The 16774-nt window shown below is 38.7% G+C and overlaps 1 protein-coding gene across 5 annotated transcripts in view; it reads right to left on the reverse strand.

Annotated features, from left to right (window-relative positions):
• The window catches only part of DOP1B (DOP1 leucine zipper like protein B), an 89580-nt gene that overhangs the window by 40834 nt on the left and 31972 nt on the right, over nucleotides 1-16774 (reverse strand). For 4 of the 5 annotated variants that reach the window (XM_039541836.1, XM_039541831.1, XM_039541851.1 and 1 more), the window contains exons 7-15: nucleotides 16476-16599; nucleotides 13357-13457; nucleotides 12789-12897; nucleotides 8731-8851; nucleotides 7980-8099; nucleotides 6718-6823; nucleotides 5332-5523; nucleotides 3396-4086; nucleotides 1167-1438 (exon numbers count right to left, since the gene is read on the reverse strand). In XM_039541836.1, coding sequence (XP_039397770.1) covers nucleotides 1167-1438; nucleotides 3396-4086; nucleotides 5332-5523; nucleotides 6718-6823; nucleotides 7980-8099; nucleotides 8731-8851; nucleotides 12789-12897; nucleotides 13357-13457; nucleotides 16476-16599 — 1836 coding nt within the window. The remainder of the gene's footprint in view (nucleotides 1-1166; nucleotides 1439-3395; nucleotides 4087-5331; nucleotides 5524-6717; nucleotides 6824-7979; nucleotides 8100-8730; nucleotides 8852-12788; nucleotides 12898-13356; nucleotides 13458-16475; nucleotides 16600-16774) is intronic. The other variant, XM_039541840.1, reaches the window with a different exon arrangement.

Consider the following 16774-nt stretch of genomic DNA (forward strand, 5'->3'; position numbering starts at 1 on the left):
AATCACAACATATTGCAGAATTTTAAAAAATGACTATGGTATTTGATCAAAGAGGCACCCATTGGATTTAGATACAATATTTTGTCTATGAATAATATGGATGCTGATTGTCCAAAGCCATAATCCAAATGAAGACATCCTATCTATGTTTAAATCTCCAGTGATGCACAGGTGTAACATTTCCACCTTATTACCAGAGTATATAATTTAAATAATGGTATCCAGTCTCTTTTCCACTATCCTCCACCCCATCTATTTCTATCATAAAGTTTTCTTGGTTTTTTTTTTGTTAAAGAAAGGATTCAGTTGCAAAGAATGGGGAAAAGTGACTCCTGCTGCCCCTATCCCAGTTACTAAGTTTTGCAGGAAAGATAAGAGAAACTGATGAGGTTTTAAAAAAAAAAAAAAAAGGAACCATTTTAAACTTCTTTTCCTGCCCCCATGTTTTACCTTTTAAACAGCATTTGGTGGCCCACCAGTCAGTTGAAATTCATATTTTCTATCATCAATAGATAAAATGGAAGCTGTTTAAAAAAAAAATCTCTCAATGTAGCTTTTTTGCAATAGTATTTAAAAGTGGCTATTGGACCACAAATGACTACTGATTGGACACCCTTCAGAAATATCTTTATTCCACATAAGGGGGAAAAAAACAAAAAACAAAAAAATAAACAGAGTGTACTTTGAATTTTTCCCCATTTTATCTATCACCAATTTTTCATAGTGGGAGCTCAAAAGAGCATAAAATCCTTCCAAAATGTAGTCAAGTTCACAAAACAAAAACAACTGAAGACGTTGTGTGTTAGGGATCGAGATTTTCAAAAAGTGACTAGTGATGTTTGGTGCCCCACCTTGGGACACCTGGGTCTTTATTTTCCAAAAGTGCTGGGCATCCACCCTCTAAAATTCAGGGACCTTTAAATCTGTGCACAAGAAAGTTAATGTTTTCTAAAAATCACTATTGACTTTTGAAAATATTGGTCATGATACATTATAAGAGACATAAGTTATGTCAGAGTGTGACTAACTAGGCCATACATGAGACACTCCAATAGACATGAAGGCGCTATCTTCAATGTTGTGTTAGAATTATCCCAGAAATCCATCTAATTATGACTAATAAATATTTTAGCTAAAGCATATTTGTACAGTAAAGAGTTTGACACCTGATAGAAGTCTGTTTTCTCTGATATTAGTTTTAGAACGCCAGGAGCAATTGGAGGAACTGTGACCATCTGCAGTCTCCCAAAGAAGGGGTTGTGTCCAGAGATTTTATACCGCTTCATTCTGTCTTCAATCACAAGTGCCAGTGACTGAGAATGGTTGATAACTTCAAGCAGCGTGGAAATGGACACATTCTGAACGTAGCAGTCATTTACACAGCAGCATATCGTCATTAGGGATTTAAGCCACAGAGGGAAGCTGGCATCACAACCTCCTCAGAAGACAGACAGAGAAAAAAATGCTTTTATAACATTTAAACGTTAGATTATTTTATCAGACATTTGTCAAATCTGAAGGTGTCATGGAATTTACCTTCCCACAAAATCATGAGCTTTATAACAACTCTTATACACCTCTACCCCGATAGAACGCTGTCCTCGGGAGCCAAAAAATTCTTACCGCGTTATAGGTGAAACTGCGTTATACTAAACTTGCTTTGATCCGCTGGAGCGCTGCTTTACTGCATTATATCCAAATTCGTGTTATATCGGGTCACGTTATATAGGGGTAGAGGTGTATTTCAATGTGTAGCATTAGCGTGACCTACTAAAATATGTTATGTACTACTCTTATTCTATTAAAAGAGTTTATGCATATGTTTTAGGCTCTCCTAACACCAATTAACTTTTATTATCCACTAAGATACCATGAAGAAGCCCAAAAGAACAGGAAAAAACATTAAAACAGCTAACCAACATAGCAAATCTCAACATTCTACCAAAAGCTCCATCCTCTCAACACCTCCACCCACAAATGCATGCATTTTCATTGTATATTCTGTTACATCAATGGTACTTGCATTAACAGCTAGATTAATTTGTTTGAGAGGAATATGTTGGGGTACAATTAAAAGTATCTAAATATAAAAGGTCCTAAAACACAAGCACCTCAAAATCAAGATTTGGTAACAAATTATAAATATAATGCTTTGGACTTTTAGTAACAAAAATCCCCTGACAAATCCATGTTTGTAGAAGACTGCTAGTGTCTCATCTACTTTGAGCCCAGACATTCCTCTCACAATCAAGTGAAAAAAGACCAACCACTCTGACAATTAAGAATGTGCATGAAGATGTAATATTTTTTAAATTAACATTATTCACTCTCCTATTCATGTAGCTTCTGTATGAATGATCTTAGAGAAAGTTACTCACCCCTCCCTTCCTTACAAATTTTCTGATTTAGGAATGAGGTTGTTTTTTCTTCCTTGGAAACTCTTTACTTTCTATGGACTACATAGACAAAAAAACCCTAAAAGTCAAATTGGAACCAAGAATGCCCATACTGACTTCGACATGATATCCTGGAAGCTGTATGACTCTAAACCCTTTAATTATAACACTTTACATAACTGAAGTGTCTTCCATCGGAGCATCTCAAAGAACTCTGAGGGCTAGTCTACACTGGCAACACTAAAAAAATACAAAAACCACACAACACCTCCACAAGAGGTGTAGCCACCAGCGCTGGTGCACTGTTTACACTGGCACTTTACAGCACTGAAACTTGCTGCGCTCAGGGGAGTGAGAAAATTGCAGTGCTGTAAATCGCCCGTGTAGACAAGCCCCAATGTTGAAGACAACTGCCCAGGGAGTAGGTAAGTATTATCCCCATTTTACTGATACCAGAAATCTGTCGCAAAGCCAGAAGAACCACCCAGATCTCCCATTGCCCCACTCCTGTGTCCACCACAAGCTTATCTTTTCTAAAGGCCCCCCTCTTACCTTCTTCCAGGGGAGTATCTGAACTGTCAATGGGAACCAGCCCTAATTATGCAGTTTGTTCTGATATTGCATGTTAGCCTGTGTTGACCCTCTTTTCCCAGGGAACCCTGAAGGGGTGGGGTGAATTGTTTTATCCAGGACCAGAACACCAAAGTATTTCAAAAGAGAACAAAGTGGATTTCAAAAACTGCAAAACACACTCAATTCTAAAACATAAGATGCACTCTAATATGGGCATGTCTTGGACACAGTAAGCAATTTGCCTTCAGTCTCTCCCCATATCCCTCCAAATACCCAAAATGTACTACAACTGCATTCATAATACACACCCTGTCATATTATAATGTGTACACATTCTTGGTTGTGCCTAGTACATAGTGCACTTAGTTTGTAGTACAATTTACATTTTGGGCACTGAAGTTATTTGTTTAAGACGACACTTCTTACCAGGAACTTGAAACAGAGATAAATACAATTGTTCGGTTTCTCCCTCAGAAAGGTAGACTGGGAAGGTAGTACATTCCAGTAGAAGGTGACAGGCAGCAGCAAAGGCCTCTCTGCAGTCTTCTTTCATGTCCCCCAAGTCAAGCATTACCTGCTCAATGTCCCATTCTTCTTTTCCCTTTTTGCTACCAAGGTCATGGTTTGCAGGGGAGAGAGGCTCCAGACTTTTCTGTTTAAATGGTGACCCTCGAACTGTGAACAAGTCTGAAAGCATTTGTTTAAACTGCGGTACGGTAATTTGCTTTCCTTCCCAGGAGTTCTTTTTCTTGCTAGTATTTTCAGCGACTCTATAATTATTTTCTTTTTTCTCTCCTCTGCCCACGTTTGCTATAGAAATTCTGCCATTTCCTGGGTCTTGTAAATGCACCCCAAAAATGTATTTACTGGCAAACTTATCAACTAACTCTTGGATACAATGCAAAGTCCTCTGAATACTCCCCCCCTTTTTCCAAACATCATCCTTCTCAGGAGTCACTCTTGGCAATCTTAAGTGTTGAGAGAGCTCTGGAGATGAGGCACTTAGACCTATGCCACTGTCTTCAGACTTGAGGGGAGCGAAAGCAACGTCATCTTCATCCTGTAGTGCAGGCTTGGTTTCTAAAGTTATATCACCATTTTCTTGTTTCACTGGGCTCTGAAATGGAAGCAGTGTCTATTTTATTACACTGTATTTTTGGAGTTACTTTAAATAATTGAAATCACACTTGGGGCAGCAGGGGGGGGAAAAAAAAGAGTGTAGGACAGGAATCCCTTCCCTTCTGCCCTGATAACTTGCGTAGTGTCTTTGTGAAAGTGGTATCAATAGACCTGTAAGAGTTATGGTCCTGCTGATGACTGTTGTTTAGCCAATATTCTCTTTTTTTGGGGAACATCCTATGGCCTGTGTTATACAGAAGGTCAGATTACATGGTCTTGGAATCCCTTCTGGCCTTGGAATCTAGGAATCCCCTGAATTTATTAATAAACCACCTTATCTGGCAATTGTTGGAGCCAAAAGAGTTATTTCTATGAAATAGTTAGATGTGGCTAGTGATGAGTGGCTCTGTTGCATTGAAGACAAAACTATACTTGTGTTAAAACTACTCCTCACACCTCCTCCTCTCTGAGGCTCTGGGCCATGCTCAGCACTTTCATGATCTAATGTTGTGCAATAGCAGCCCAACAGGAAATTTAAGAAGCGATAAAGTGTGGAAAGAAAGCGTTTCCTTGTTATGCCATTGATTAGAACGTCAATAAAGCAGCTACTGCCAAGTCTGATTGTTTCTAACGGTTATTTCTATTCTTGTATTATTGCTCATTGTTAGCAAACTGTGTAGTTTGTTTTCTACCTGTATCACACAATTATTTGCCATATTCTTGTGAGCTTGTTTAACAATTTGTTGTATTAACATGCAACTTGTAGCAGGCCAGGTAATCTTGATAACAAAAAGGCTGGGCTTGATCTGGCTACTTCAACTCTTTATTTCAAATGCCCCAGGGCATCTTACCAGTACACTGAGTAGCATCCACAGAAGACCAGGCTCTTTTCAGTGGATGGGGTGGAGCAGGAAAGGGGTTTTCACCACATCCTAGTTTTAGACAACACTATTGCCTTTGCACAGCTTAGACAACAAGTCAGTTAAGGTTGGGGTTGATGCCCAAAATGAGACCAGCTCAGATACACGGCACAAAGTGGTTCAGAGATTATGAAAGGGACCTAAATAGGGAAGACTCACAAAACTATACTGCTGCGATGAGTAACCTAAATTTCAGTTAGAGTAGAAAAGTTAGTAGCATACCTTATTTTAATCATGCAAATTCTGTTATAGAGAGTACAACACTTAATTTGTGAATAGTTATTTATAAGCAAATATGCAACAGGCCTTGCAGCAATACCTACCGAGTTTTCACTTCCAGTCTCGTTATCCAAGTAGGCAGGAGGCATTTGTACTTTGCTAAGCACTTTGAAGCAGGTCTTTAAAGCATGAGTGAGTTCTAGTAAACTCAGAGTCTCCACATTCTCCAGAAGAGACTGTACCATGTAACTGAGCATCTGTGGAAGATACTGAGTCTGCACTTCAGAGTAAAGTTCCTAAAATAAGCAGGGATTTAAAGTAGTTAAATGCTAAATGGCTTAGCAGACAGAAATGGGTTTTACCATTGTCAAGCTGCCTAATATAAAGTCTAACTTCAGTGAGCACAGATGTGATTAATACATGTGCACATTGAGTTAAGTCGCATATAGTTGCTTTAAATGGCGCTACTACTCCACTCAATGCTGAACGTAGAACCAGAGCCTAGTGTTGAATGGAATTTGACTACTGATAATAGCCTTGCAAAACAGCCCAAATAATATATCCACCCAAGCAGCAAAGGGAAAAAAAACCCTGACAATACATGACATATATATCCTTTAGAATAGGATACAGTTAATGAATTTTTTTTTTGGATGGGCAAGTAAAATGAAAAGTTATCACCCCCAAGCAAGTGGGCATACAGAGCTTTGCAAGTCATACATGAGTTATCAGTCAATTCTAATTTCTATTTCAGTAAATTACAGGTTTTATTACAAGTATCCAGTTTTAATTAGAAAATTTTGGTAATTCTCACAAGTTCTGTGGCACCTTAAAGACTAACATGTACTGGAGCATAAGCTTTTGTGGGTGAATATGAAAGTGGGTATTCACCCACGAAAGCTTATGCTCCAATACATCTGTTAGTCTTTAAGGTGCCACAGGACTCTGTCGCTTTTTACAGATCCAGACTAACACGGCTACCTCTCTGATACTTTTCACAAGTTCATTATTCATGTCATCTAATCAATATATTGATTTTCCAGGGAGTGCTGGTATTCTGAGACTGAGTTTATATATTTGTTAGATAGACAAATATCTTTGTAAGTTATTAGCCGAGAAACCCAAAACCATTCTTATTAGGAGGATATGTTGCATTCCATGCTGATAGTAACCCTCCCATTAACACCTCAGTACTATACACGCTGAGAGGACTAGGAACAAAGTTTTACTCTTGGCTTACATGGAATTAAGTGGTCTTGAATGGAACTCCTCAGACGAGTAAGAGTGGGCAGGATTTGGCTCAAAGGATTGTGTATTTATTCATCGGGTTTTTTTCCCCCCAATGAAAATGTAGCTCCATTAAAAAAAAATAAAATGTATCCACCAAAATAAAAGCAATACTTCTGTGTAACTGAAACTTATCTGATAAAAGGGAAAGAAAATGAGAGTTAGGACTCTGAATGATTAACTTTAGGTCAAGCTTGCCTTACCAAAGGAATCACATCAAGAAGGAACAACAGTAGTGTGCAGAGCTCTGAGATTGTAGGAGGAGTGCTGACATTCTCAGTAGGGTATCTTGTCTGCATGGATTTATTCCTGGCATTGAAAGAGAAAGTGTGTTCTTTCAAAATACATGATTTACTGTGGGATGTGGTTTTTTTGATTTTTTGTTTTTTAAAAAGCTAAACATACTTTATATTGGCATCCGTGCTAACTACAAAAGCCAAGAAGGCCTATTTATATCCACCAACTTGGCTATTTAAGTCAAGTTCTTATCAACATTTTATTGTGATCACAAAGCTGTGTAGTTTAGAATCCTATCATATGGTAGTTAAGAGAAGTACACCACCACATTATATTATCTTGATCAAAATAAGCACCAGCTTCTTCTCTTCTTTAAGGTTCATATTAGATACTTAGCAACTTTGTCTAATTCCTCTCTGCGGTGCTGAGGAAATCCCCAACTATTAGTAGCCTAGCATATAAAGGGATATTTTCTGGGAATTTCATCTTCTGAAGACAAAAAAAGTTATAACACTCGCATAGACAGGAGCAGAGTAAAGGAAGAGTGCTATTATGCCATTCCAATAAATACTGGCTCATTTCAAGCACTAATTATGGTGCTTAAATACTATGCTGACTGACATGACAACTTCTTTCAATTACCTAATTAGGTTTAGAATGAAAACACTCATACTTAATTGCACACTTTGGAGGAAGCACTTTTCCATTAAAATTTGATTACAGTTAAATAGGTGCACCTGTTATAAAAACAAAAATTTGGCCACCTTGTGTGCCTCTTAAACAATATTAATTTAATTTCTACATAGCATGTGAGAAGACACTAGGCCAGATACTTCTGTATGGTGAGTTGCTGTATGCTATATTTTATGTACATTAGCTGAAAAAACAAATGTGGCCAGTAAAGATCATCCTGGTGTAAGTATGATCTTATCCCATGTGATCTTCTTGCTTTCTACTTATGAACATGTAGTTCTTCCTCCAGGAAACCACCATGTTGCTTTTTGAAAAGAGTGACCAAACCATGGCAGTTTATTTTGTATTTAGAAACAGCTGCCTCAGATTTAACTACTTGTATTAGATGGTGAGTACAGTATCTAACCATGCATCTCTCTGCTCCTTTGGTTAGGATCATGACACTGGCATTTGAATCTTTCATTGACACTTCTCTGTTGTCCTAGCTATATAATTCTTAATTTATTTTTGCATTAATGCCAGACAGCATAACTACCTGAAGCAGTCCTCAAAACATCTGGTCATATAATCCCATAGAAAATCTGTACTTAGGGATGTGATCAACAAGTTGACTGTTTTAACAATTTCTGAGGCACTTCTATTCTCTTTGATCGCACTGTAAGAAGAACAAACAAATGATCAGTGAAGACTAAACAACAAGTATACACATTTTTGTATTCTTTGAACTATTCTTAGAAAGTTGGCCTGGGAAAAAAAAAAGACATGAAGTTCCTTAATTCAAAAATTAAAAAAACAACCATTTTGGAATAGCTACATTTTGCAAGCGTTTCTGAAGACACGAGAAATCTTTAACCTTTAATTTGATTTTGTGAACTAAAAAGTTGAGTTCTGTCAACATATTTATGTAATAAATCTGATGTTAGAGAGATAGGGTGGGTGTATGTATTTATGTATGCAACACTGCATATATAAATGTGATATCAGCCAAGAATCTAAATCAATGATCTCAAATCCGCTTGGTTGGAAGAGAACAACCCAGTGATGCTAAAGGAGAACTCAAGGTAGGAAATACAAAGTAAAATAAAAAACAGATTGAAAAAACAACAAAACAAACAAACAAACAAACGATTTTCAGGTTTTTTTAACATCAGAAACACACTGTTAGAACTTATGCTATTAATAAACAGGTAAGATTTACCCAATGTGATCATTGAATAGTTTACTTTAGTAAGCTCTCTTAAGAAAGATACAATTTCAACTATTAGTTGAAAATGGTTATGGTATACCTTGTAAGTACATTGCCACTTTGACTGTAGCTAAGTTTAAGATCGGAACCCAGAGCATCCTTGCAATAAGAATAAAAGGCTCGAATCACTTCAAGGAACAAATCCCCAACAACTTGTGGCCCTGCAATCAAAGGAAAAATAAATCCAGTAATTACCCCAAACTGATTACAGAACTAATCAATTACAAGCTTAGTCTAAAACTGAACTTCTGATTATAAAGAAAATGTACTATCCCCATGGTTACTTATGGGTAGTACAGAGATGAGACAATTTTCTATGACATTTTAAACTACTATCCAGATTCTGCTTGTGAGATTAAAAATTTGTATATTAAATAACTGTACACCTTAATAGAATGTGAGATTGCCAGAATTTTACAATTTTGTGTGAAGTTGCTTTAAAAGTTGGGCTGTTTATTCCACATTTCACTTCAAAAGATCACAAGGTTGTTTCTTAATGAATGCCTGCATCGTTTTTAAGTCATTTCAGACACTTATATAAATGTGTGCTAATGACATTTAATATACAACGTGCATGTCTCAAATGACAATTATACAGTCAAATTCCAGGGGGTTCCCACTGCCAGTTTAATATGCTGGCATTACAATGAAGTCTTCAACTCCATACATGGAAATCTGACCTGTTGGTACGATCACACAGGTTAACACATGGAGAAGAGGAAAAAAAAGCCTATCAAGGAAAAAAGGATCAGAAATACACTAAGGAGGGCCTGATTTTCGGAATGCCTGGCAACTGTAGTTCCCATTGACTTTAACTGGAATTGTGGGTGCTCTGCGCTTTTGAAAAGCAAGTCCATAGTGCTAACAGCACATCTGAGGCCCAGCCATGAACCTCAAGAGGCTGCATAGGAGTAATGCTTCATGCTTATGTGACGCATGGCTAGAAAGGGTTAAACATTCTGCAAAATAAATAACCCTCAAAAGACATGTGGGCAGATAATGTTTGAGTTTTTGTGTATTTACATATATATTAATAGGGTCAACAATGTAATCATCAGTCCCTGTCTATGTTGTATTCTGTTAATTCAGAGATCAAAAGAACTTCCTGGCATTTAAATGATTTGTAAACACAGGATATCTCTGTATTCATTTCTCTTTGAAATGTATAGCAAGTCATCTGTGAATGGAGAAGGAACAAGCAAACTGCCTTATGTTAATTTGTATGGCTAAGTACCGGTGATGGACCTCCTTCAAAGTCATGCTAATTACACCCCTACCTCGATATAACGCCACCCAATATAACACAAATTTGGATACAACGCTGTAAAGCAGTGCTCTGGGGGGGAGGGAGGGCGGGGCTGCGCACTCCAGTGGATCAAAGCAAGTTCAATATAACAGTTTCACCTATAACACAGTAAGATTTTTTGGCTCCCAAGGACAGCGTTATATCGAGATAGAGGTGTACCTTTTGTTCCCAGAGGAACTTCAACTTGTCAAAAAGGGCATGAAATTGCATAAGAGATCCTTGGGTCCTGATCCTGTTAATCTCAGATCTGCTTAGGCTTCATCAGGGGAAGTTTGAGTCGCAAGACTGAGGTCCCAGTTATGCTGGAACGTCCTGAATATTATATTTGGACATTGGAGTATAACCTATGGACTATTTCTGAAAGAACTCTTTGCAACTACAAAGCTCACCATCTCTGCTATGAATCTGCACCTCAATGAATTGAACTCATGTCTGTACGTATATTGATCTTTTAACCACACTCTCTCTAGTTTTTTAATAAATTTTAGTTTAGTTAATAAGAATTGGCTGTAGTGTGTATCTGAGTAAATCTGGAATATTCAATAACCTGGGAGGTAATGTGTCCGATCCTTTGGAATTGGTAGAACCTTTTCTTTTCTATGATGAAATAAGATTTTCAGAAATCATCATATTTGATGTGGGTATCTGGATGAAGGCCTGAGGCTGGATCACTTTAAGGGAACTGTGTTGTTTGGATTTCTGGGTAACCAGTGAGGTAATAAAGGAGCTGTTTTATGCTGGTTTGGTAAAACAAAGTATGGAATATCCACCAGCTTTTTGGGAATTGTCTGCCCCATTCTTTGCAGTTCACCATAATTGAGTGACCTCAGCTGGCCCCTACTGGGACCCTGGTTACAGCTTATATAGTGCTTTTTGTTCATAGATCTCAAGGCACTTTACAAGAGAGATCAGCACCATTATTTCCACTGTATAGATGGAGAAACTGAGGCACAGAGAGATGAAGTGACTTGCCCATAGTTACCCAACAGGCCAGTGGGTGAGCCAGGAATAGAGCCCAGGTCTCCTGAGTCACAGTCTACTGCTCTATCCACTAGGTCACACACTGCCTTGAAGAAAAATATTCTCTTTATGTTATGCTTTGTTGCATAGTATCTTTGCAATATATTGATTTTGAAATTAAGTGTCTAATTCACATTGATTTATAAGGCTCAAGAAGCTTTTTAGTACTTTTTTGTGTACTACAGAAATAGGAATATTTTTAATTTTGTGGTTTAGATGAATGCAGGACAGGTTTTATTTCACTGCTTTTGCTCTTGGATTATAGCTTAGTTTATATCCTAATATAGAAAATATATATTATTTGATTATTCCAATAGTTTTATTTAACAGTGCTTTCCTGCTCAGAAATTTAAAAAAATAAAATCCATACACCGAATAGTGCTTATACATAACAAAAGGCTCTAAGTGTAACAACTTGTATCATATAAATATTCCTTAAGCAAGAAAGCACCCTTTAAAAATAAATCTGCCTGTGTTACAATGCGTCTCAAAGAAAGTCACGCCTGAACAAGAAAAGCAAGCATTCTGTTACATAAAACTGAGCATTTGACGGAATTGTTACTTTTACTCAAGAAGTTTACTTCCTTTATAGACAAATTAACACTCAACTGAGCGCCTTGAACAAAATTTGTACACGTTTTCTTTCCCTTTTGTCAGTACATGTTCATCCTGGTTTTTCACATAAATGCTGTCTGATGTATTGATGAATTTGTAAAGAACAAAGGGGCAAATGCACGGAGAGAGGCAAACAGAAAGATATTTTCCTCTCCGCTATCCATGAAATAGGAGAATCCTCCAGATAAATACTAAAAAATTTAAGCTGCTGTCAGCTAAATATTTATAAGCTCATAATATGAATTATTCATTCATGGTGTCATCTATACAGATACTGTGATAAAATCTTCCTAAGCAGGGTTACCATGCCCAGTTTCCTGCACAGCATTAAAAAACATCATTTACTACAGGAGATGGTTTACAGGCATGAGATTCCTTCAGCGAGAAAACAAATCTCATAAGCAACAAGTTGCCAAAGAGTACACAAGTTTCAAATAACCACAAGTTACTCATAAGTGTCTCATGTCTGTCACATGTTCAAGTACAGTAAATACTTCTGAGTAGGTTTTACAAAATATTGGTATATACAGCAAATCAGGTATGTAATCTTGGCACCTGCATAGTGTAGGAGGATGTGCGGGTCCTTTATCGGTGAGGCACTGCCAGTTTGCACTATAGGACTGTGAATCTTTTGAACACATGACAGACTGAGGACATGACTACTGCAGGGAAACAGTATATGCAGATCAGTCAAGGGAGACTCAGGAGGAGCAAGACAGGCCTATGGAGGAGGCTTGCCAGGGACAGCCAAAGGTTGGGAAAGACACGGTGCAGAAAGAGGAGAGTTGCCCAAGAAACTAAGCTAAATGAGATAAGGAAGGTGACCAGGGAAGGGTAAGAACTTCTTGTTTTCCTAACAGCCAGAGGGAGGTATGCAGCCTGGGAAAGGGGCTGTGACCAGAAGCAGGCAAAGACCAAAGAGGTGGTCAGATTAGCGACAGGATGGTAGAAAATAGCCCTCGGGTGGGGAGTTGAGCAGAATATTGAGGCTGAAACAGATGGCTGCTCTGCAATATAGGACCCAGGGGTTGGAAACTGGGGTAGAGGAGGGACTGCATGATTTGGAGGTGATTAGCAGAAAGCCTTCTATACATCATCTCATCACTATAGTACAGCAGTTCTTAGCAGTCTGTGTCAGTAGTGATATTTAATATTACCTATTTCAGGTTTGTCAAGGAGACTAATTAAGATACGGAAAGGTTTCAGATATGCATGATCTTCTAAGGCAGACTCTGAGAACTTCTGATGCAATATTTCAATCAAAGCCTGTTAAAAGAAAACACCAAAATGTGACAACTACTAAGGAGAGATACTGTTATTTTATTAATAATTTTAGGTCTTGATTCTTGCACTAGGTGTCAAACTTAGCCAAACTTTGATTACTGAAACAGAATGGGAGGGGGGATAAATTAATTCAGATAATCAAGGAAATTTTCAGTTTATTTAATACATACGCAAGAAAATTTTGGATAAACAAGATTTGTTTTTAGTAATTCAGGTAGGCTAGCATAGATGGAACTGGCAGTTTTCATTAGATTCCATTTACATCGCATGCCCATAAAATGGAATAAAACAGCACAGCATGCGTTCAGACTTCCTGTCAAATGAATACAAAATAATGATCTCCTCCCATCTGTTATGGTTCAGGAAGAGCAGCCATGAAGGACATACAGTGAACAAGATGAATGGCAGTTTGTTCTGAGGTTTAACAGAATAAATACCAACCTCAATTAAAAGATCTTTGGAATATTTTCCAAAAAAATAGAGGGCACGATCTTCAAAAGCTGCAGAATCTGGAGCAAAAGTACCGCCTTTAATATCAGAGCCTACAAATTAAATAAAAACATCATGAGTACAGAAAATACTGATGCAACATACATACCACAAAACAAACAATAGAAGCAATTATATTCATTTTAACCTGAATTTGTCCATGATGTAGTTTATGCTCCAGTCCAGGCTGAATGCCTGCAAAAAATGTGCACTTACGTGGAGGTCAAGTGCCAAGTAACTTGTGTGTCATCTGCAGCTTGGGCCTCTTTCTAGGGCCTCTAATACAGGCTATGACTGAATCATGCAGATTTTTCTGCACAACATCTAAAATACTTTCCTATCCATCCACACAGCTAAAACTCTTGTGCAGGCTCTTATGTCTATTACTACAACATTCTTCTCTTTGGCCTGGACACATGCAATCTTGCCCCCCTTGGATTCAAGTAGAAAGTTGCTGCAAAGATCATTTCCCCTGCTGGTTGTTTTGACCGCATGACCTCTCTTTTTGCATCCCTTCACTGGGCTCCCTCGCCTATAGCACATCAAACATAAGCCACTTGTCCTCACTTTCAAGGCCCTTCATGGACTATCCCCACTCTACCCGTCATCTCTCAGGCCTGGTCTACACTTGGGGGGGGAGGGGTCGAACTAAGGTACGCAACTTCAGCTACGCGAATAGCGTAGCTGAAGTCGAACTACCTTAGTTCGAGTTACTTACCCGTCCTCACGGTGCGGGATCGAAGTCCGCGGCTCCCCCGTTGACTCCGCCACCGCCGTTCGCGGTGGTGGAGTTCCAGAGTCAACGGGAGCACGTTCGGAGTTCGCTATATCGCGTCTAGATGAGACGTGATATATCGAACTCCGAGAAGTCGATTGCTACCCGCCGATCCAGGCGGGTAGTATGGACGTACCCTCAGTCACTACTGAGATGTCAACTCCTGCCTCCAATTAGTCTGTGATGCCAGACTCCATTGTCCATTTGTTAAAATTTTCAAACAAGCGCCTTTGTGCCTTCTCCCACATTCCCGTGATACTCAGGAGGAAGTCCCCATAAACATCTGCAAAACTGTCTCCCTCCCATCCTAAAAAAACCAAACCAAAACAAAAAAACACCTTAAAACTCTCCTTTTCTGTGATACCTACACAAAAAACTTCATAATGTCTGTGATACTGGAGTGCTGAGATCGATGCCTTTTATGCTGACCAATATCGTCTCATTGTTTCCTGGTTCTCCCGCCCTCTCTCTGGGCTTATCTACACTGGTGCTTTACAGCGCTGCAACTTGCTGCACTGGGATGTGTTTTTTCACACCCCTGAGCGAGAAAGTTTCAGCACTGTAAAGCACCAGTGTAAACAGTGCACCAACGCTGGTAGCCACTCCCCTTATGGAGATGGTTTTTATAGAGTGCTGGGAGAGCTCTCTCCCTGCGTTGTGCCACGACCACATAAGGCATGTTAAAGCGCTGCCGCAGCAGCGTTTTAGCATTGCCAGTGTAGACTAGCCCTCTGTCTATATCCATCTGTTGTCTCTTGCCCTATACTTAGTTTGTAAGCTGCTTGGAGCGGGCACCATCTTTTAGCTCTGTCTTTGTGCAGTGCTTAGCACAATGGGATCCTGGTGATTATGGTAGTACATGTATCACCATCATCAACAGCTAATCAAATCCCTCCCAATGGTGTCAGCCTGACGCATCCTTCTGGAAGTGAAAGACAGATAGATACCTTTAGAGCCTATCAAAGTAGTCGTCATCTCCTCCCTCCCCACAGAGATTAAGCAACTGGATAGAATTCTGGCTCCATGAGATTAATGGGCGTATTGCTACTGACTGCACCAGGGCCAAGATTTCATCATGCTATTTTCTGTGCCTCTCCCAAAACCCTGACACCCTTGTGAGTTATGACTGAAGCTCTAGATCCAACATCAGTTCTCTGCAGGACAAAGCATTGCACTAGCAATAAGAACATAAGAACAGCCATACTAGGTCAGACCAAAGGTCCATCTAGCCAGGTATCTGTCTTCCAACAGTGGCCAATTCCAGGTGCCCCAGAGGGGAAGAACAGAACAATAAATCATCAAGTGATCCATTTACTCTTGCCCATTCCCAGCTTCTGACAAACAGAGGCTAGGGACACCATTCCTGCCCATCCTGGATAATAGCCATTGATGGACCTATCCTCCATGAATTTATCTAGTTCTTTTTTGAACCCTGTTATAGTCTTGGCCTTCACAGCACCCTCTGGCAAGGAGTTCCACAGGTTGACTGTGCATTGTGTGAAGAAAAACTTCCTTTTGTTTTAAACCTGATGCCTATTAATTTTATTTGGTGACCTCTAGTTCGTGTGTTATGAGGAGTAAATAGCATTTCTTTGTTTACTTTCCTCACACCAGTCATGATTTAATAGACCTCATATCCTCCCTTAGTCGTCTCTTTTCCAACATGAAAAGTCCCTATTTTATTAATCTCTCCTCATATGGAGAGGAGAGACAACCAAGCCAGCCTGGTATTAAGGAGTCTTATAAATGGAAGACTAACTTGGTAATTATTGTTATCAGTTTGTTACTCAAACTGTGTTATATTCAAACTATGTTATTGCCGTTGTAATTTTAATCGGGATAAGATTTTGATTCCGATTCACTACTTTAAATCAACCCTTGTTCTATTTGACAGCAGCTCACATACTACATACAGTTTAAGAATCACATCTGTACAGAATTGTAGAGACACGTAAATCGAAATTCACAGATTACGAAGAACAATCATTTCCGCTTCAAATTCAGGCATGTTTGTTCTCTGACTTAAGCTATCGCTCAAACTTGTTGTAGACATTCCGAGACTGAATTGTGATGAGGGATATCAAGTATTTGTTAGAGACACTAAGATTTAAGAAGGCAGAATTTATCAACTGAAACAATATTGGCTTAATAGAATTCTCAATTGCAAAAAAGAGAGTTGTCATTTAGGAACAGAATGAAGAGACTTCTATTTATCTCTGGAAAAGTATATTCAAATGTAGTGGACAAAGTACAAATTAGATATTTAAACTTAATGTCACCACATATTGCACAGTACCTAGCAACCACGCATATAATCTTCTATTTAGTGACATGTCTCTCCTCAAGACTGTCTGTGTTGCTGCTGAGAGAATATGGACTACATCAGACCTGAGCAGTGGAATAGCACTTTCATTGTAGTCCTAGACAAAGAATAAAGACATTTAGCTGTAGGTGAACTGTAAAATTCACAATTAACTAATTTCTAATGGCTACCAGTATCAGACATAATACTGACAAAGATGTGTTAATAGATCTAGCCTACTAAAGGAGAACAGGGACAAACCATCAACAACTTGCAATTTAAAAATCTCAGTA

This window comes from Mauremys reevesii, linkage group 1 (assembly GCF_016161935.1).
Source record: "Mauremys reevesii isolate NIE-2019 linkage group 1, ASM1616193v1, whole genome shotgun sequence".
Lineage (NCBI taxonomy): Eukaryota > Metazoa > Chordata > Testudines > Geoemydidae > Mauremys > Mauremys reevesii.